The 21,257-nt window shown below is 39.0% G+C and overlaps 1 protein-coding gene across 2 annotated transcripts in view; it reads left to right on the forward strand.

Annotated features, from left to right (window-relative positions):
- Positions 1–21,257, forward strand: part of Rttn (rotatin) — a 182,387-nt gene that overhangs the window by 46,379 nt on the left and 114,751 nt on the right. For both annotated transcript variants that reach the window (XR_013046217.1, XM_042263930.2), the window contains exons 14-21: positions 1,528–1,654; positions 3,129–3,254; positions 3,715–3,831; positions 8,181–8,317; positions 12,017–12,188; positions 15,412–15,511; positions 18,018–18,106; positions 20,136–20,253. Coding sequence is in view for 1 of the 2 variants with exons in the window: in XM_042263930.2 (XP_042119864.2) it covers positions 1,528–1,654; positions 3,129–3,254; positions 3,715–3,831; positions 8,181–8,317; positions 12,017–12,188; positions 15,412–15,511; positions 18,018–18,106; positions 20,136–20,253 (986 nt within the window). In the remaining variant the exon portion in view is untranslated. The remainder of the gene's footprint in view (positions 1–1,527; positions 1,655–3,128; positions 3,255–3,714; positions 3,832–8,180; positions 8,318–12,016; positions 12,189–15,411; positions 15,512–18,017; positions 18,107–20,135; positions 20,254–21,257) is intronic.

The following is a 21,257-nucleotide window of genomic DNA, read 5'->3' on the forward strand; positions in this document are numbered from 1 at the left end:
TCCTCCTGCGATGTCCCAGCTTCCCGAAAGAGAGCTATATCCTGTCTGTTCGTCTTTTTATAGTATTTTGTTCTGCCTTCTCATTGGTTGTAAACCCAAACACGTGACTGCCTCGTCACTGTCTGAATGTACAGCCCCCTAGGTCTTAAAGGCATATGTCTTCAATGCTGGCTGTATCCCTGAACACACAGAGATCTATGGGATTAAAGGCGTGTGCCACCATCGCCACACTCTTGCTATGGCTCTAATAGCTCTGACCCCCGGGCAACTTTATTTATTAACATACAATCAAAATCACATTTCTGTACAATTAGAATACCACCACGTGTGTGTGTGTGTGTGTGTGTGTGTGTGTGTGTGTGTGTGTCTGTGTCTGTGTGTGTGCATGAATGTGTTTATGTAGACTTAGGAATAATGTAAATAAAAATGACCTTACAGGTTTCCTATTTTAAATTGTTTTATGGGTCTCACTGTTAAATTGAATTACCTTGCATAGCTGCATTAACTAGTTAACTGCTTTATTCAAAAGTTAACTTTAACAGTGTCATGCCTATAATGAAAATGAGTAGTTCTTGGATTTGTATACATTGTAGCCATCCCTGTCAACTACTCCAACAGTTATTAGTTTAAGTAGTCAGAGGTGCTGTGCTCAGGACACAGAAGCAGGAGATTTACTTGGAGTTCTAAGTCAGCATGCACTCCATAGTGAGACCCGTTCTCAAAAAATAAAGTCAAGACAGAAATAATTCCCCAAGTTTACGATTCCTTTGTAATTATAATTTTATAAATTATCAATTTTATAAAACTTATAGATATTTAGAAAGCATTATGTATTGGTTAATTTATTTTGAGGATACTGGAACAGGTTCCTATAATAAATTCCACAGTATGATGAATATCAGTTAACTTTGAGTTTTAATTTTATTTTTATTAATGTGTATCAATAATATGGTGCACATGCTGTGACATATGTGTGGAGGCAGGAGGACAGCTTTGGGGAACTGGTTCTCTTCTTCCACAGTGGGATCTGGGGATGGAACTCAGGTCACCAGGTCTGTGTGACAAGCGCCTCCACCCTCTAAAGTGTCTCACTGGCTCCAGGCCAGAAGTGCGTTTTTGTTTTTGTTTTTTTGTTGTTCAAATTTTATTCCTTTTGAATAAGGTCTGCCTGTGTAGCCTTGGCTAGCCATGGGCTTTCTGTGTTGACCAGGGTGACCTGGAACTTAGTGATGTGTCTACCTCTGTCCCCTGAGTGTTGGACTTGAAGGCTTGTGTCACTATGCCTGGCTGCAAGCGTGAGTTTTTATGGGTGTTTTCTTTTTGCTTCTTTCTCTGTCCCATAAGAGAGAATATTTTTTGCTTGGTAAGTTCTTGCTGAGGTAGTTAATTAAGGGAAGATCCACTCTTAATTAAAAGATCCTTAATTAAGGAACTGGAGTAGGAGGGGAGCTTTCCCATCATGCTTTGTACTCCTTTGCCTGGTACCTCCTGGCCTCAGATGTTTTGGCTGTTTTTCTTTTTTACCAGCTGGAAATCTGCACAGGCCAGTCCGTTACTACAGGGAGAGAGTCAGAAGGTGTTTCTCCATATGCTGGCTCACCCTTGGCCACAGGTGAAGGTGGAGACTTATCAGTGCTGTCTGGAGATTGTGAAGGTGGGGCTTTTATTTTGCTTGTTTTTAAAATTAATTTGTTAATATGAGAACTAAGAATGGATTCCCATACTATGCCTTTAGAATTAAATTTCATGAGCTTTTGTGTTAGCCTAAGAACTGTATTCCATAAGTAGATGGTACTCATTAGTCAGCTCTGCGAAGGTTGCACTATTCAATTTCCTTTGGCTTCCTAGTCTCACTGAACTGCTTTATTAAATCTAACAACTCCTGTAAGTCTGTTTGGGTGTTGCCATTCTTACTTCTGATCTGTTTTCACATCAATAAAAAGACTACAGTTAAACAGACATGGCTTTCTCTCCCCTTCTGCACCATCGGTGTAGATGCTCTTGGTGTTGATGTGTGTCTTTCCATCCATGTTTTTAGAATGTATGTTTACTGTAGACGCATGTTTTTATAAAGTGTATTATTGTTCATTTTGTACACCTAAAGTATAGTTTCATACTATATATGTTTTTGCTAAGTGTTTAGTTTATCTGAAGGATTTGAGATCTACTTACTTAATTCATCTTTACTGTTATAAGTTGGAGCTTGCTTCCTTTTACTTAATGGTGAATATTTAGGTTGAATCTCCTTTTTACTGAACCAAAGTTTTTAATCCTGAGTGCTGGGATCTTTACTCCATGGTACTCAGATGGCACTATGCCCGTCTGAGATGAGTTTTAAAGACTATAGTCTTGGTAATATCATCTAGAGATGGGCATAGGAGGCTTGTGGAAGGGATTATTATATTTATGGATGAATAAGCTGGAGCTCAGGGAATTGTGTGTATCTTAAGGAAGTGACAGCTGCTCCTAAATATTAAGGCTGAAGCCTCAGCTCTCAAAAGTTTAGAGTATTTAATAATGTATATGCATATAAATATGTGAAATCACATGCATATATTTTGAATTGTGAATTGTTAGTAGTTATAAAGACAGCAATTTCCAGTATGAAAGGAATTGAGTTTAAGTTTGTTACTCATTATTGCATGTGTTTCCACCTATTGTATTTGCATTCTATTAATATTTCTGGTCACTTCTATTCTCTCTCACATAGCTTCTAACAAAATATTTTCTGTTATAATTGAGAAAGGATTTTATGTTTCCTTCTTCATGTATTTCTTCCCCAATATCTTTTCTTTCCTTTTCTTTTTTTTTAATTTGAATTTTGTTTTTCTTTCTCAAGCTTCAGTAAATCAAGTCACAAATCAAACACATCAGGTTAAGGTTTTAGAGTTTTGTCATGTCTTTTATATCTGTTTACTTTTAGGGGTTATGTTTGTTTGGTTATTTATAAAGACTTTGCTCATTAGCAGAACATTACATAATCCACATAGACTTGAACAGCTAGTATTAGCTAAAAAACAATTTTATGATGTGAAAACTAAAATTGGAACTAAATTACAAACAGAAGACAGAGAATTCTTTTAGAAAAATCATTGTCACTAATTAAAAAAATTTGTGTTATTTTACAGGAATGTTTAGGTGTCCATAATGTCACTAAACCTGTATCTTCACTTTGTAGTGGAATTCATTTTCTGCTTCATCCAAAAGTCCTATATGAAATCTCTGCATTTGGTATTCAAGAACCCAAAAATGAGGTATGATATGTTAAAAATATGTGCAAAGGATTACTCTACCAAGTCAAAGAAATGCTCTAATAAGATTGGACAGCTTCATGTGAAGGTACAAGGAAATGTATACTTGGTATATTCTTAAGTTCTGATATTATTTACAAAAAAAGAAATGTTAAAGAAAATGGGTAAATCAAAATACAGAATGCACTTGATCTCAGAATCAGATCAATTTTACTATGATTTTCTTTTAGATGTAAGGAACTACAGAATAGCTGTTATTTCAGATTTATTGCTAAGGGTAAAATAGCAGAAACTTAAGGGAGAAAACTCATTAATACCAGAATACAGAATATAGACGACATATGATGAGAGAAACATTTGAAGAAAGATAAGTTTTGTACCTTTTCAGATCTTATAAAACATTACAGGTCTGTGAGAGGACTCAGTGGGACATCTCATAGCATGGCTGTGTCTTGTTGAGCAGGTGAATGCTGCTGCCAAGGCCATTCTGTTGTATCTGCTCCAGGGACGATTGGTGATGACAGCACTGACCTGGAACAAGTTTATCGAGTCTCTCTGTCCTGTCGTTCCAGTGCTACAGGTACTCTGTGCAATTCATTTTTTATGATACCATTTGTCTTTGGCTGGTTGTCAGTGATGTAAAAGAATGCAAGCAGCAGAACTGTCACATTGTGAGAAAAATGAAGGGGAGCTTTGAAGTGAGCAGGAAGTGGGTGGCTGTCTTGTTTCTGGCAGAAGGTTAAACAAGGATAGCTAATTTGCCCATGTATACTTTACATATCTGGGTGGGAGGTCAAAAAGTATTGACTGTGCAAAATAGAGCGCAACCTTTTATAAAGGCTTTGAGGCAAAGCCAGCAGTCCTTGTTAAGCAGACATTGCATAATTAGCTTGCCTCATGCATTCTATTTGTGCATGTATTTAATTAGAGTGATACTTTGATTAATGAGCTCCTAGGAACAAAGCTTTCTTAAACAGTCCTTCTGGACCCTGAAGGAATTAGGAAAGTTTAGGTCTCTACCTCCCTTGGATGGAAAGGTAGGGCTAGTACTCACAAACTTATTTGCTGTAGTCCAACTGCAGGGGCGTCAGCATGAAGAAATGAAGTAGTATCTGACCATCAGATGAGTTTCACACAAGTGGCTGGCCCTGAATAACTCAAACCATCTTTATTTATACTTCAAAAGCAAGCATATTTTACCATACTAACAAACATGTTTTCCCCACCCTCCAGCATTAACCTTTGGCAAAACAAATATGTCAAATATGTTTTTTCCCAATTTTTACATCAGAACATCTTTAAACCAAAGTAACATATCATTTTGCTAGCGTGACCAAATATCGAGCCAGGTACATCCCTTCTTCACAAAACTAAAAGGTGATTAACATAGGCACTGTGAATGGAGTTTTCCTGTCTTGACTACCTGGTCCCAAATACCTGGGAGCTGCTTTCCAAATTACCACACAGAGGCTTATATTAATTATAAATGTTTGGTCAGTAGCTCAGGCTTATTACTAACTACAGTAATAAGCTCTTACACTTAAATAAAACCACAATTCTTATCAGTGTCTAGCCACATGGCTTGGTACCTTTTCTTAGTACAGCATTTTCATCTTGCTTCTTCTGCATCTATCTGGTGACTCCCCAACACCAGCCTTCCTCTTCCTGTATCTCCACTTGGCTTTCCCGCCAAGCCTTATTCTGCCTGGCTGTAGGCCAAAACAGCTTTTATTATCAACCAATGAGAGCAGCATACATTCACAATATACAGAAGGGTCCTCCCACAGCATTTTCCCCTTTCTGTCTAATCAAAAAAAAAAAAAGCTGCTGGGTATTTGAACTGGGTAGTTGTGACAGGAAAACTTCATTTACATATGATGCCCAAATGTTTGGCAAGAATTTCCACATAAAACCTGATAAAGCTTGGGGCTGGAGAGATGGCTCAGTGGTTAAGAACACTGACTGCTCTTCCAGAGGTCCTGAGTTTAATTCCTAGCACCCACATGGTGGCTCACAACCACTTGCAATTAGATCTGGTGCCCTCTTCTGGCCTGCAAGGACACATGCAGGCAGAACACTGTATATATAATAAATCAATAAACCTTAAAAAAAAAGTCTTCCTAATTCAATTTTGGGTTGGGGATTTAGCTCAGTGGTAGAGCACTTGCCTAGCAAGCACAAGGGCCCTGGGTTCAGTCCTCAGCTCTGGGGGGGCAGGGAGGGGGAAGGTTTTGAAACACATAAAAGAACAGAGTCAAGTACAGCTTCTTGGTAACTGTCTTTACTCTGGTAGGCTCTGTTTGCTGGAGGTGAGCAGAGGCGCTACTCCTTTAAGAGAGGGCTTCCTGACACAGTGTTAGAAGCAAAAGCCACATGTCTAAACATAGATAGGAATTATAGGTTAATTTAAGTGTAAGCGCTAGTAAGAGTAATAAGCCCGAGCTACCAGCCAAACATTTATAAGAAATATTAATCCTCTGAGTCAATTATTTGGGAAGTGGCTGCCGGGTATTTGGGAGTTGCTGGTAGGACAGAGACTTCCACCTTAAAGGCACACTTTTTCAAGAACAATGGTCTTGTTTAAAACATATTTACAGAAATAGTGGTAATTTGCTATAAACTGCTTGTATACAGTTAGCTTATGTCTTAACTGTCCATTAACGTTTATTGCCACCAATCCTGTCAGCAGTGAATCAGAACAGTTCCCAGGATCTGGAATGACAGCAGGTATTTCCTGAAAAGCTTTGGTTTGCAAGGAATTTTAGGGGAAAATATTTGAGAAAAAATAGGGTTTCCAGGAGTGATCACATCTGTCCCATGTGTGACTGACTGAAGTGACACTAAAAACCGCCAAGAGAATCTTCACTATTATGAGAGAGAAGAGAGTGTGCAGGCTGCGCAGTCACAGCAGTATTCTGTGCTGCCCCAAAGTCCACTGGTCCTTGCTGAGTGAGTCTCCGTGGCCTTTGCCTCATCTGGAGACCCAATGGACAAACACTCATATACTGATCCAAAACTACACTGCATGGCAACCAAAACACATACTTATTTATGTTAATTAAATCTTATTTATATGTATATATATATGTTTGTATGAGTGTATGCCATGTATGTGTGGGTACCCAAGGAGACCAGGATCACCTGAATTGGAGTGAAAGGCAGTTATAAGATGCCTGATGTGGATGCTGGGAACTGAAATTCAGTCAGAAGTGCTCCTAATGGCTGAACTATCTCTATAGTCCCAGGTTTGTTTGTTTGCTTTTAAGTACATAATTATCTTTATCTTTAGAAGCTGAACAACTGTCATTTTACTATAAAATAGATTGTTTCTGTGTTCAAAAGTTCATATTCAAAAATTATTTGCTCTATTTATTAAATAGGATCCTATTGTGAGTGTGATAAGATAGTCTAAAAATCTCGTTGGGATTCTTAGAGTTCAGGTGTTTTGCCTGAGAAAGGAATAATCTGCAGCTGACTCACTCGAAAGAAAGGATCAGAATTTGGGAAAAGCTTTTGTCTAGTGCCATGATGTAGGCGGAGTTTCTCTGTGTCTCAGCAGCTTCCAAATAACCAACACAGAGACAATAAATGCTCAGCTGATAGCTCAGGCTGGTTACTAGCTAACTCTTATATTTTAAATTAACCCATATTTCTTATCTACCCTCTGCCATGTGGCTGTACCTTCTTTTAGCGTGTCATGTTCATCTTGCTTCTCTCTGTCTCTCATGACACTCAGACGCCGCCCTTCTTCCCAGCATCCTCCTAGAATGGTTTCCCACCCAACGTCTTCCTGCCCAGCTATGTCAGTAATATCAAGTAACACAATGCAACATAGGTAATATAAAAGTGAGAAAAGAGAAGTCTTCTGAAGCACATTCTCAGATGTCCTAGTATGCTTTTACTGTCAACTGGACACAGCCTAGTCACTGTAATATATCACAGTCAGCTCTTTATTGAGAGTAATACATATTTACAGTGTACAAAGATTGTTCCACAGCACCATGAAGAAAAGTGATTTTTATCCTTCCCTTCCACGTTTTCCTTTCTAGTTTTATTTTTGTTGCTATGACAAGTATCATGACCTTAAGGAAGGGAAGGATTTATTTGGCTTATACTTCCAGGTCACAGGGCATCATCAAAGGAAGCTAGGGCAGAAACTCAAGCAAAGCCCGTGTAAGAAAGCTGCTCTGTGGCTCACTCTCTGGGTATCTTGTACTCATGCTCAGCTATCTAGGGCTGGTGCTGCCCCAAGTGGGCTGGGTCTCCCACATCAGGTTATGATCAAGACAGTCCCACAGACATGCCTACAGGCTAGTTTGATCTATGTAGTTCTTTGGCTCAGGTTTCCTCTCAGATGACTAGGCTGTGTCCAGTTGACAGTAAAAGCATACTAGGACTTCTGAGAATGTGCTTCAGAAGACTTCTCTTTTCTCACTTTCATATTACCTATGTTGCATTGTGTTACTTGATATTAAAAATATGTAGAAGAAATGGCTGTAATTCACTGGAAACAGACTACAACTTCCTATGGACAATGGTTCTCTGTTCCCAATGGACACATAGGTTTTAGTCCTCAAAGCTCACTGGTCCAGTTTTCTACATGAAGTTCCTATACCACTCCTTCTTGGATCTGTTTGGAGAGGATTAAAGAGCTTATCAAGTGTCTTGAGTATGAACATGCTACTGCTAGAGGATTGTAGAAAACAGAAATATCAGCACATTTTCCTTAAAATATACTTTAAAAAAATTATTTTACTTTTAATTTCATCTCCTTATCTCACATTGGTTATTTTGAAAAGAGACTGTTATATAACTGACTTGAGGGGAATTGAATTGCATGACATGCCTGTATAATTACTGTTATTTTCAAATTGAAAACTTAACATGTATAAAACTGAATGATAATTTCTCTTAAAAAATAATTCTTAGGGCTATGCTGATCCAGAAGATCCTTTAGGCAACTGCATTCTCCTTCTAAGCAAAGCGAGTTCTGAAGCAGAAGGCATTCTCCCTTCTACTGCCCGGCTGAAGTCTATGCTTCGACTTTTGCTAGTAAAAAAGCCTTCGTAAGTACAGTGTAACTTTTTGAATAAGAAAGATTAATGAAGGTGTTCTAGAAAAGTATAGTAATTATATGAATCTTAAACAGAACTAAAGGAAGGAAGGAAGGTGGCTTCATGTTATTACTCTGAAGAACTAATCAGTGTGTGGCTGATTGGCTGCTTTACTGAGGTGTTTTAATTTCATTTACTTTGTACTGTTACTTGGGGAGCTAAAAGGAGTTCTTTTCTTCACCATCATTGGTGTGGGTATCATCTTAATTAAAATAACGGAAGGAGGGATGTATAGTTATGAATTTTCTTTGTTCCTTTCTGAAGTTAATGGTGGGAACATTTCCCCTCACTGAGAAGAGGGAAAAGTTTAAGTCAAACAGTGATGAAGGGTATTCAAAAGGCCAAGAGGAGCAGTCTTTTTTAATTTAATTAATTTATTTAGTTAAAGATTTTATTCATTACTTTTTTATTTTATGTGTATGGGTGTTTTGCCTGCACATATTTCTGTGCACCATATTTGTACCTGGTGTTTGTAGAGAGCAGAAGAGGCCACCAGATCTCTTGGTACTGGAATTAGAATGGTTGTGAGCTACTATGTAGGTGCTGGGAATTGAACCCCATACTCTGCAAGAACAGCAAATACTCTTAACCTGCTGAGACATTTCTCTAGCCCGAGCAAAAGTTTAGAAAATTTATTTTATTTTTAATGATGGGTATATGTGTGTGTCTGTTTGTGGGTGCCCACAGAGGCCAGAGGCACTGAATCCTTCTGGAGTTGGAGTTAAAGGCATTCGTGAGCTGCCTGTTTTGGGTGCTATAATCAAACTGTGTCCTATGGAATAGCATTATGTGCTCTTAACCTCTGAGGCATCTGTCCAACACAGACATTGTTTTGAGAATAAATTTGTTTTCCCCACATGATAAAGAAATATGTGGAAATAAATTAAAGCACCAAAGCATAAAAGGAAGAGACGCTGCATATATCTGTGCAGTGTGATGCAGGGAGAAGCAGAGCAGATAATGTCAACATGTTCCATGGAGACTGGCTTCTATAATTATTGCCATGGTCCCTGGCAAACACTAGTATTTATTGTGCTAGTTTTGTACTCTTTTTCTCTTAGCTAACACCTGCATTTGGTGAGGCAACACAAAAGTATATTTGTTGTTCTCTTAGATAGATTGTATTAGTTATTTTGTTGTTGTTGTTGATGCTCTGACAAAATACCTAACAAAAGCAACTTAAGAGAGCAAGGGCTTGTTTTGGCTCATAGCTTAAGGTATGTTATGTTGTGGGAGGCATGGAAGCAGGAGCTTGAAGCAGCCGACCACATTACATGTGTTGTCTGCAGAGATAGACGGATGCTGGTGCTTAGCTCATGTCCTTTTCATTCAGTCCAGAACCGTAGCTCTTGGGATGGCACTACTCATGGTTAGGGTGGGTCTTCCCTAATAATCCCTCTGGTGACACACCCTCATGAACATGTCAGAGATGTTTCTGTGGTAATTCTAAATCTAGACAAGCAGACAGTGAAGATGAACAAACATCACAGGGGCCCTAAGATCTCTAGTAAGCAAAGACACCCTCAACAGGATCCGTGAATAAGTTCTGAATTCTCTTTGAGTAAGAGCACAGATCACAGTTTAACTTAGATATTCATTTTCTTCAATCTATACTATCCCATCTATAAATTTAATGAAGTTGGGAACCCTGTCTACTGACTAATCTTTATATTTTTTACAGAGTATATAAGTATATTTTGGATAAGTAGATAAATATTAGAGTAATTGGATTCTGGTAGCCAGATCTTAACCTTAAAACATGCCAAGTTTATATACTAGAAAGGAAGACACAAAAAAACATGTTTTATCTTTCTCATCTCTAGCCTTGTTGTGAGTCATTGCCTTACAATGGAACAAACAACAGCTAATGTCTAACTAAGCAAATGTCTAACTTCCTTTCTTATCAATGTGATAAGACACATGACCAAGGCAACTTATAAAAGAAAGCATTTAATTTGGGGCTTACATTTCCAGAGGGTTAGAGACCATGACCATTTTGGTGGGATGTAGACGAATTTCTAAACAGTCTTATTAAATAAGAAACACAGAGCCAAATACAGGGGTGCAAGCTGTAGAGATCTGAGCAATAGTGATAGCCACCAACTAACCTTAGCTCACCACACCACTGTCTCTTCCCAAGAGAACCGAACCAGCTTCTTCCTGTCTAACCTGCGCCTTTTTTGCCTTGCTGTTCTGCCTTCTCACTGGCTCTAAGCCCAGCCACATCACTTCCTCATCACTGCCTGTCTATACAAACCTCCAGGTCTCTATGGTTGGTACTGGGATTAAAGGCTCATGTCACCACGCTTGGCTGTGTCCTTGACCACACAGAGACTGCCTGGCATGTGATCCGATTAAGGGTGTGTGCTACCACCGCCTGACTTCTGTTTATGGCTTGTTATGACCTCTGATCTCCAGGCAAACGTTATTTACTAACATACAAATAAAATATCACATTTCAGCACAAATAAAATATCACCACAGTGGGGAGCCTGGCAGTAGACAGGATGTCGTGGTCCTGGAGAAGTAGATGAGAGCTTACATCTGATCTACAGCTATGAGGCAGAGTAGGGTGTGGGAGAGAGAGAGTAGGCTCATTGTGAATGCCACTGGGAATGGCATGGGGTTTTTGAAATCTTAAAGCCTACTTGCAGTGACACATCTCCTTTAACAAGGGTACACCTAACTTTCCCAAAACAGTTCCACCAAATACAGACCAAACATTCCTGAGCATATGGGGGGGGCATTCTCATTCAAACCACTACATTCTACTCCCTGGACCCCATATTCTTGTAGCCTTATCAAAATGCAAAATTCATTTAGTTCAGCTTCAAAATCCCCATGGTCTTTCAGTTTCCATACTTGTTTAAAAGTCCAAAGTCTCATCTGAGACTCAAGGCAGTCTCTTAATTGTAACCCCCTGTAAAAGCAAAAAGCAAATTACATACTTCCAAATGCAATGACACAGAATATACATTACCATTCCAAAAGGGAGGAAAAGGGACATAGTGAGGAAATACTAAACTAAACCAAGACTGAAACCCAGCAGGGCAGACTCTAAATCCTGAAGCTGTGTATCCTATGTCGAGATGGCTCTGCCCTTCCAGTTCTGTTGACTGCAACAACTGCTTTCTCTTGTGCTGGTTCTGCTTCCCTGTTTGGATATCTCCTAGGCAGATATCCCATGGGTCTGGCATCGCCACATCTTGGGTTCTCTGACACCTTACAATTTTGGTTTTATACTAGGCTTTATCACTATTTGTCCTAGGCTACTCTCAAACTCCTGTGTTAAAAATCCTTCTGTTGCATCCTTGCATAGTTGGGGCTACAGATCTGACATGGAGATTAACTGAAGTTGGCTGTGTTTTAGTCTCTGTAAGTTTACCCAGTTGTTGTTACTAATTATTCTCAGTTTATGATGTTATTTTATAAAACAAAATTAACTCTATGTGAAAATAGATCTATATGAAAGAGTTTTGTAGAAATAGGAAAATACTACTGATGGCAGTATGTATATATATGTATATATATATATGTATATATATGGGTAGTTATACTTTATTTTGATAATTCTTTGTATTTCTAAGCATGTTTATAAACCTATTTATAAGCACAAAATACTGATTTAAATACCTTGTGTTTTGTTTTTAGGGTTCGTTCACTAGCATTAAAGCTGTTAGCATTTTATCTTACCAATGAAGAAGGGGCTGATACAAAGCGCCCATTAATAGATGCCAGAATTCTCTCCCGAATTACTAATCTATTTATTGTGAAAAAACCTATTGACCTTAAACTGGATGACAGAGGAGAACTAGTTATTAAGGTAACAGTAACTTTTGAGTTTGTTACTGTTTAGTAATTTGACACATGTATATAACATGCATTTTATGTGGTGACTTTCAGGCTGTATGTGCATAGGGAGGGAGATGGGTAATTTGGGACTAGTTTCTCATATTCTATATTGATCTGGCTTCTGGATGCCTTTGTTTACTGGGCAGATACTACTTAAGTGTGTTAATCCCACTGGTTGAGAATAAGACCACTACCACATTTTAAAACCAAATTGGAAGCAAGCTTTAATTAAATACTGGCCAGGTTGATAAATTCTCTGGCCAGGTCCATCTCTGGGTTCCCAGAAAATGACCACAAGTCACACCTTGAAGAGGCTTAAAAAGGCAACCCCACAAGGCTACCATATTTTTCCATCAGAGCCAATCAGGGGCAGTCACATATCCTGACATATTTCCCATCCACATATGATCAAGCATGTCTGGTGTTGGTACAGGTGGCTCAAACAAACTTGTTTAGGGGAGTGAAAACATAAATAGCCTCTAGCCTTTAACTTTGGTTCTCACAAGTCCATTGTCTTCTGGGGACTATATGTATGTGCTGAAAGTGGAAGTAATTCATGGAGTGTCGGAAATGCACTACAGTTGAATAGAGTGAGAAGTCTTGTGATGAATTTTTATGTCTTTTTCTAATTTTTAAAAATCTGTGTGCATGTGAATACAGTGCCAAGTTGAAGCCAGAAGAGGGCATTGGATTCCCTGGAGCTGGAGTTACAGGTGGTTGTTAGACACTTGATGTGGATGCTGGGGACCAAACTCAGATCCTTTGGAAGAGCAGCATATGCTCTTACCCTCTGAGTTATTTCTTCAGCTCCTGTTTTTTTTTTCAGTTAATTTCTTAAAATGTATTTTTATTAGATTTTTTTGTATATATATATATATATATATATACACACACACACACACACACACACACACACACACAAGGACATGTCATAGAAGTCAGTTTTTTTTTTTCCACCATGTGTGTTGCTGGAGATGGAACATAGATCATCAGGCTTGGCAGCAAGTGCCATTACCCAATGAGCATCTCACCTGCTCTTATGATGACCAAGCAAATATCATTGACATAAAAATATTGGGAATTGCCAACTAGGAAAAAAGAAAAAGTTCTTGTGGAAAGTATTTCAGCCTCTGCATTTTAAGAGAAACACACCCCCACACACATATGTATAAAACACACACACATATATATGTATCTCCAAAGCAGTTTCTCCAGGATTTTACAGTGATTATAAGATTTTTTTTTTAAAACTCTTTACTGAATCCTTGGCCTTTGGCTCCTTTAGATGACTCCAGAAGGTTAGTACCTGTGGTACTGTTTTTTGTTTTTTGTTTTTTTATTTTTGGTCAACTTGAAACAAGCTAGGATAATCTTGGAAGAGGGAAGCTTAATTAAGACAATGCGTCCATTAAGTCCGATATGTAGGTAAATCTATGGGCACTTTCTTGATTAATGATAGATGTGGAAGGGCTCCGCCCACTTGAGTTGCTGCCACCCCAGAGCAGCTTGTCCTAAGTTATATGAAAACACAAGCTGAGAAAGCCACAAAGAGCAAGCAGTGTTTCTCCATGGTCTCTGCTTTGGTTCCTGCCCTGGATTCTCAGTGATGATTGTGAAGTTGTGAGATGAAATAAACCCTTTCCTCCCCAAGCTGGTTTTGGTTTGTGTTTTATTACAGCAAGAGAGAAGCAAACTAAGACAGTACCTATTTAACCAGGGCTGTACCTACATCACTGAACTGATGGAGAATTCTGCCTTCTGTCCTCATCCTTGATTCCCTCCTGGGCTTTATAGCTTCCCATGTACTTTTCAGTTTGCCATCTGTCAGTTTTTATTTATACTTACATGAAGTCTCCAGCATGGGTATTAGCAACAAAGGGCCACACAGAGTAGTTAGTACAGTGCTGGCTTTTTTTGTTTCTTTGTTTTTGACAGGGTCTTGCTGTGTAGCTCAGGATGATCTTGTGATCATAGTGGCCCACTTTTCCAAATGCTGGGGTTGTAGGTGTAGGTTACCACACACAGATTCTGATAGTGTTTTTTGTTTTGTTTTATTTTGTTTTTAATGGGCAAATGCATTCTTAGTTTTGTTCTGAGCTTAATGTTTTCTGCTGTATGGTGGCGTTGGCCAGAGGATTTGAGGATCTTCATAGGATATTAAAAAGATACAGCTAGGGAATCAGTGAGTACCAAAATTCTATTATTCATTGTTAGGCTTTTGTCGAATTTGTAGGAAGGGAGGAGAGGAATTCCTGGGATTCCTTGTGAGTTTACAGTAGGGATATGTTCTGGTTTGCTTTTTGTTGCTCTGAAAAAACATGGACCAAAACCAATTTAGAGAGGAAAGTGCTTATTTTGTCTTACAGGTTAATCCATAATCAAGGGAAACCAAGTCAGGAACTTAGAGCAGGAAGCATGGAGAAACATTGCTTGCTGGTTTGTCCCAGGGTGAAATTCAGCTACCTTTCTTTTGCAGCCCAGATCCACCTTCCTGGGGATGATGGTACCACTCAAAGTGGTCTGGGCCCTAAAGCATCAGTTAGAAATTAAGGAAATGCTCCATAGGCTTTCTCATAATCTTATGAAGCCAATTCCTCAATTGAAAATTTCCTTCTTAGGTGTTTCAAGTTGACCGCTGAGATTAGCTATCACTGGATAGAAGTTAGCAGAGGGTATGAGAAAAATGTAATGTTGCTTTAGGTCTTTTTTTGTATTGCTGCTTTTGCTATTTCACACTTCTCTAAAGTAAGCAAATATCAATCTCTGACTGTTAAAGCCATTGGACTTGTCTTCAGAGGCAGAGATGGTTAAAGAAGGGACCACAGGGTTTGCAGTTGGTAGTTTACAGGACTGAGGGAAATCTTGAGTCATAGGTCTGAGTTGCTTGTCTCAGGTTAGTCTGGTATAATACAGAGATGCCAGGAATCCCAGAAGTTTTCTAGGATATTTGCAAGTGCTAGTGAATTAATGGATTACTTATGACCCTTAACAATAATGTTCATTAAAAAGGAAGCTTATTTGAACATTATGCCTGTTTCTTTCTGATCTTGTTTCCCTATTACCTAACACACCATTGTTGCAAATTTACATATAAATGTTTATTTAAGTATGTTGGCTTTTGTTTTTATGGCATGAGCTGTAAAATTTTATTGAGGAATTGGAAGCAGATGAAAATATGTATTTTTGATTTTCAGCTGGAGACTGTTGAAAAGGTATACGAAATCTTCACCTCAGATGATGTTGATCTTGTTTTAAGGAAGTCAGCTGCAGAGCAACTAGCTGTAATCATGCAAGGTAATGATTTTTTGATAGTGTTCTTATTCCTAGCCTAAGATTTGAGGTTGCTGTGTTAGTATTAGTTTGTCAGATAACTGTTCATAGGCCAGGCCTAGCCTCTGACGTATTTTAATCTTCATGATAAGAATGTCTTTTTACATGTTTAGATTGTTGAACAAAACCAAGATCTAAGAATGTGTGGTAGACCTTACTTATAATATGTACTATGAGGTTCTTTACGAAGAGTTTGCTTGTCAAGTTCATTGTCAATATTTGATCTATAGAATGTCATAGGGGGGCTTATCAAATTATCAAATATAATCTAAAATATTAATAGAATTATGAGTATAAAGTTTTTTTTCCTTTTAAAATTTATTGGTATGTGGTAATTTTGATTCCTACATGTTGTTCAGAGAAGTGACCCAAACAGTAATTTTGGGTAAGACAAAAAATAATACATTATGGGCTGGAGAGATAGCTCAGTGGCTTAAGGAGCATCTCATGGAGGCTCACAACCACCCATAACTCCAGTCCCAGGGGATCTCATACCCTCTTCAGGGTTCTCAGGGCATGCTGTTGGTGTAAAATATACATGCAGACAAAACAACCATACACATAAAATGAAAAAAAAGCATTGTAATTCTGTGTATGTGTGGTTTATTGTTTAAAAAGAGTATGTATGTGGTTTTATTATTTAAAAATAAACTAGAAAAAGATAGCTTGCTTTGTTTGTAATATCACTATTGCATAAGGTTAGTATTTCATTTTTCCTCATCTTTGATATATGCATTTTAATGTTTCTGGAAAAAGCAAATTCTCACTTTTTTTTTTTAACTTTTATTATTCTTTGTGGATTTCACATCATGCATTCTAATCCTACATATCATCCCCTCTCCACATCAGCCCTCTGCCCTTGCAACCTCCCCCTCAATCAAAACCAAATTTAAAAGAACCCCCCCCAAAAAATCATCATCATCATCATCATCATCATCATCATCATCATCATCTTGTCGTGGAAGCTGTAGTGTGGCCCTTGAGTCACAGTTTACTCCTTAGTCCATTCATCTTTACTTGCAAGTGTTCATGAGCAAGCCCTGATCCTCACTGGCTGCAACAGCTGCTGCGCATGAGAGTGGGTTCTTGCTTCTGGTCTGGGCAGCCTACTAGAGCTGACCCTGTTGTGGGGAAGCCCCTTCCTCCCCAGATAAGCCAGCCCTGAGGACATGAGAGCAGGAGAGCTGACCCTGCATCCCTATCCCCCCCTGCCCCGCCCCCACCCCATCTGCCATGCAGTGCAATGGTGAGGGAAAGATGTCCAGTGGGGGTGGGGGAGTACGCTGGCCTCAGAGTCAGGAGAGTGAGAGAACTAACCCTGCCTCTCACCAGCTGCAGCACACAGCAGAGTGGGCCCTGTACCCTGCCTGGGCAACACAGTAGAGCTGACCCTGTTGTCTGGGCTGCAGGTGAGCCTGCCCAGAGGGCATGAGAGCAGGAGAGCCATATATATTTGAATATATGCTTATCAAATATTTTTTCAGAAATATGTAGTACATTAAAAAAATTCCTTTTATATTTCCTATTAATAACTTGAGGCTGAAAATCATTCATTAGTAGACTGATGTTCATATTCAACCATATCTACTTATTAATTTATAGAGAATTCTAAATATTTTGAAGTAATCTATTTGGGAAAGAGAAGAAATGAAACAATTTGGAGAAAAAAATTTGCCATGTGTAACTAAAATAATTAATTTGCTTTCTTAAAATTCTAGTTCTACTTAGTATCTAAAATAGTTAGCATATTTGTTAGTTTTTATAGATTTTTTTTTTATATTTCATATACCAGTGTGTGAGTAGATGTAAGAATTTGTTGGGGAATATTATTTTAAGGTGTGTTACTTTTGTTTATGTTTCATTTGTTTAACTCTGTGAAGCTATGTTACTTTGCCTGTCTAAAACATCCATGGGTCTAATAAAGAACTGAATGGCCAATAACAAGGCAGGAGAAAGGATAGGTGTGGCTGGCAGGCAGAGAGAATATGTATATATAGAAATCTGGGAGGAAAGAGATCTAAGATCTAGCAGCCAGAGAAGGAGGAGGACTCCAGGGACCAGCCACCCAGCTACACAGCCAGCTACAGAATAAGAATAAGATTTACAGAAGTAAGAGAATGGGAAAAGCCCAGAGGCAAAAGTAGACAAGTTAAGTTAAAGTTAACAAAAGCTGGCTAAAAACTAAGCAAAGCTAAGGTGGGCATTCATAATTAAGAATAAGCCTTTGTGTGTGAATTTATTTGGGAGCTGGGTGGTGGACCCTCCAAAGAGAAAAAACAAACAAGAATTGTTTGTAACTTAAATGTTTCACAGTGTACAGATTCATAAAAATATTTTGTCTTCTAATTTCAGCCCTAGGTATACCATATTTTTTATAGTTTGGAAGTTGGGTGCATAACTGTCCCATATATTTCAAAATGTTTTTAAAGCCACAAATACTTGTTTAACTTGAATATTATTTTATCTATAGATATTAAGATGCATGCTGTGGTGAAAAAGTTATGCTTAATTGAGAAGATAATCGGGTATTTAAATGAATGTGTGGGTCAAGATGGCAAGGTAAGACATTTTTTATAAGTTGGCCTTTTTAAATAGAAGGGTATGTTTGTGTGTGTGTGTGTGTGTGTGTGTGTGTGTGTGTGTGTGTGTTATATGCATATGGGCATGGAGTTTCACCTGCCTATGCATGAGTGGGTAGAGGCCAGAAGTTGAAGTTGAGTATCTTCCTCTATCACTCTCTGTATTATATTTTGTTAATATTTTTTAATTTTTATTTTTAAATTGTTTAAATTTATTCTCTCATATATACATCCAGACTTCAGTTTCCTCTTCTTCCTCTCTTCCCAGTACCCCTACCCCATCCATTCCTCCTCCATTTGCCTTCAGAAAAGGGTAGGCCACCCAGGGATATTAACCAAACATGACATATCAAGTTGCAATAAGACTAGGCACCTCCCTTCATGTTAACGCTGGATGAGGCAACCCAGTAGGAGGAAGAGCCCCAAGAGCAGGCAACCGAGTCAGAGACAGCCGCTGTGCTCACTGTCAGGAGTCCCACAGGAAGACCAAGCTATGCAACCATAACATAGATGCAGAGGGCCTAGGTCAGACCCAGTAGGCTCCCCAATTGTTGGTTCAGTCTCTGGGAGCCCTTATGAGCCCAGGGTAGTTGATTATGTGGGTTTTCTTGTGGCCTGCTTGACTCTGTTTTTCTACAATCCTTGCCCCTTCTGTAGGATTCCCAAGATCTACCTAATGTTTGACTGTGGGTCTCTGCATTTTAATCAGTTGCTGAATGAAGCCTCTCTGATGACAGTTATGCTAGGCTCCTGTCTACAAGTATAACAGAATATCATTAGGAATCATCACTCATTTCATTGATCTTCCTTCCTTCCTTCCTTCCTTCCTTCCTTCCTTCCTTCCTTCCTTCCTTCCTTCCTTCCTTCCTTCCTTCCTTCCTTCCTTCCTCCCTCCCTCCCTCCCTCCCTCCCTCCCTCCCTCCCTCCCTCCCTCCCTCCCTCCCTCCTCCCCCTCTCTTTTCTTTTCTTTTTTTGCCAGTTGTGTTTTGTTCTATCCTAGGCCTTTGGGCCATCCAGCCTCTGGTTCCTAGCTCTTTAGGCAGTGTCAGAAGTGGGCTCACTTTTGGGACATGGGTTTCAAGCTGGACCAGTCATTGGTTGGCCACTCACACAATTTCTGGGCTACTTTTACCCCAGCACATTCTGTATTATTGTTAAGATAGGATATTTCATTGAACCTGTAGCTAACTCATTGTTTTGGCTAGGCTAACTGGCCAGCAAGTCCCAAGGACCCATCTGTCTCCTCCCAGCACATTCTGTATTATTGTTAAGATAGGGTATTTCATTGAACCTGTAGCTAACTCATTGTTTTGGCTAGGCTAGCTGGCCAGCAAGTTCCAAGGACCCATCTGTCTCCTCCCGGGAAGTTCTGGGTCACCACACCCAGATTCTACATGGGTGCTAAGGATCATATCCAGGTCCTCCGGCTTGCAAAGCAAGTACCTTTCCCACTGTACCATATTTCCGGCCTGATAGGTTGATTTTATTAGTTTGAACTGAATTTAGCTGAATTTGGAGGAATACTTGTATTTTAAGGGAGACCTACCCATCTTTTATTTTTTTTATTTCTAAAAGGAGTCTCTAAAGGAAAACTAAGCTTAAAAATTCTATGAGCTTTCTAAAGAGAAGTGTATTCAATGTTGTTTTTACTTTAAATAATTTTTTAAAATTAAAGAATTATTATTTTATATGTATAAGGTGCATCATGTGCATACTTGGTGCCTATAGAGGCCAGAAGAGGGTACTGGATTCATTAGAAGTGGAATTACAGACCATTGTGAGCCACCACTTGGGTGCTGGGAATTGAACCTATGTCCTCTGGAAGAGCAACCAATGCTCCCTAACTGCTGAGCCATCTCTCCAACCCAATATTTAAAGTAATTGTTAATGTAATTTTAAAAATAGAATATCTAACATCTTTTCATTTTAGTTGCATGTAATTTAATGACCAAGCCATAATACTTAGAATAAGGCCATGTGGTATGTTTTATTTCATTTCCCATTGGCAGGTTGTAGAATGCTTGACTCAGCCATGTCTCACGCTCCTGAGGAAGGTTTTATATGCTGACCCAGTCATCCGTGTTTCCTTGTCACAGCAATCTTCTCTCTTGACCCTGTTGTTCAGAGGTGAGTAATCAGTGCCAGAAGGATAACTGCAGATAACATTTGCTTTTCATTGTAGTATGAGAACAAAGTTCTTGACTGACTTGAAAAGTCATCATGAAAAGCACTCAATGCTTTTGTGGAAATATCTCTTAGACTGTTGTTGCCTAAGTAGGCAGCAGCTGAGAAAAGCTGAACTCTGATGACTCTCTGTACCTGCTTGTTAATACGTAATTTAGTGCTTATATGGTCATTGTTATCTTTGAAGAGGTGAGGCCAGCTGCTTTCTGTTCCTTTTCTTTAACATTTGTACCCTACTTCTGGTGTCTCTTGTCTTTTGGGATTATATCGCTAGCAATCCATCCATGGAGTCTATTTAATGAGCAAAGGAATTTATTTGGGGGTTAGGTCATAAGACAGAATAAAGGAATTTGTCGCAGAATCTTGGAAGGATGAGGCACAGTCCAATGCTGTTCTCTGGGAAGCTCTGCCCTGTTCCATTCCAGCATCCAAAACCAAGAGGTAGTGAAGAGAGAGCGTGCATCCCAGGTCTTAAGGGTCCCCCAGCAGCCACGCCCCAGGGGCAGGTACCTCAAGGTCATAGGCAGGTGTAACAGTTACCTGCTACCTCACTAGGGGTGGTGCTTCAGGGCATGGCTCTAACAATTCCCACTACACTTGTCCCTTTGTTTGGCATTGGCTTTCAATATTAGACTGGGATAGAGACTGTAGACCCAGCTAAATCACACTGAATGGTTTAAGCATCTGTGTATGTATGGAAGTTTTAGAAATGTTTTAAAAATGTGCTATTAAAAAAAGAACTCCAGGTTAGTTTGATTTTAATGATATTTGGATAGAAAAATATCATGGATTTTATCTTCTTTCTTTCTTTCTTTCTTTCTTTCTTTCTTTCTTTCTTTCTTTCTTTCTTTCTTTCTTTCTTTCTTTCTTTCTTTCTCTTCTTCTTCTTCTTCTTCTCCTCCTCCTCCTCCTCCTCCTCCTCCTCCTCCTCCTCTTCTTCTTCTTCT

This window comes from Peromyscus maniculatus, chromosome 19 (genome assembly GCF_049852395.1).
Source record: "Peromyscus maniculatus bairdii isolate BWxNUB_F1_BW_parent chromosome 19, HU_Pman_BW_mat_3.1, whole genome shotgun sequence".
Taxonomy (NCBI): Eukaryota; Metazoa; Chordata; class Mammalia; order Rodentia; family Cricetidae; genus Peromyscus; species Peromyscus maniculatus.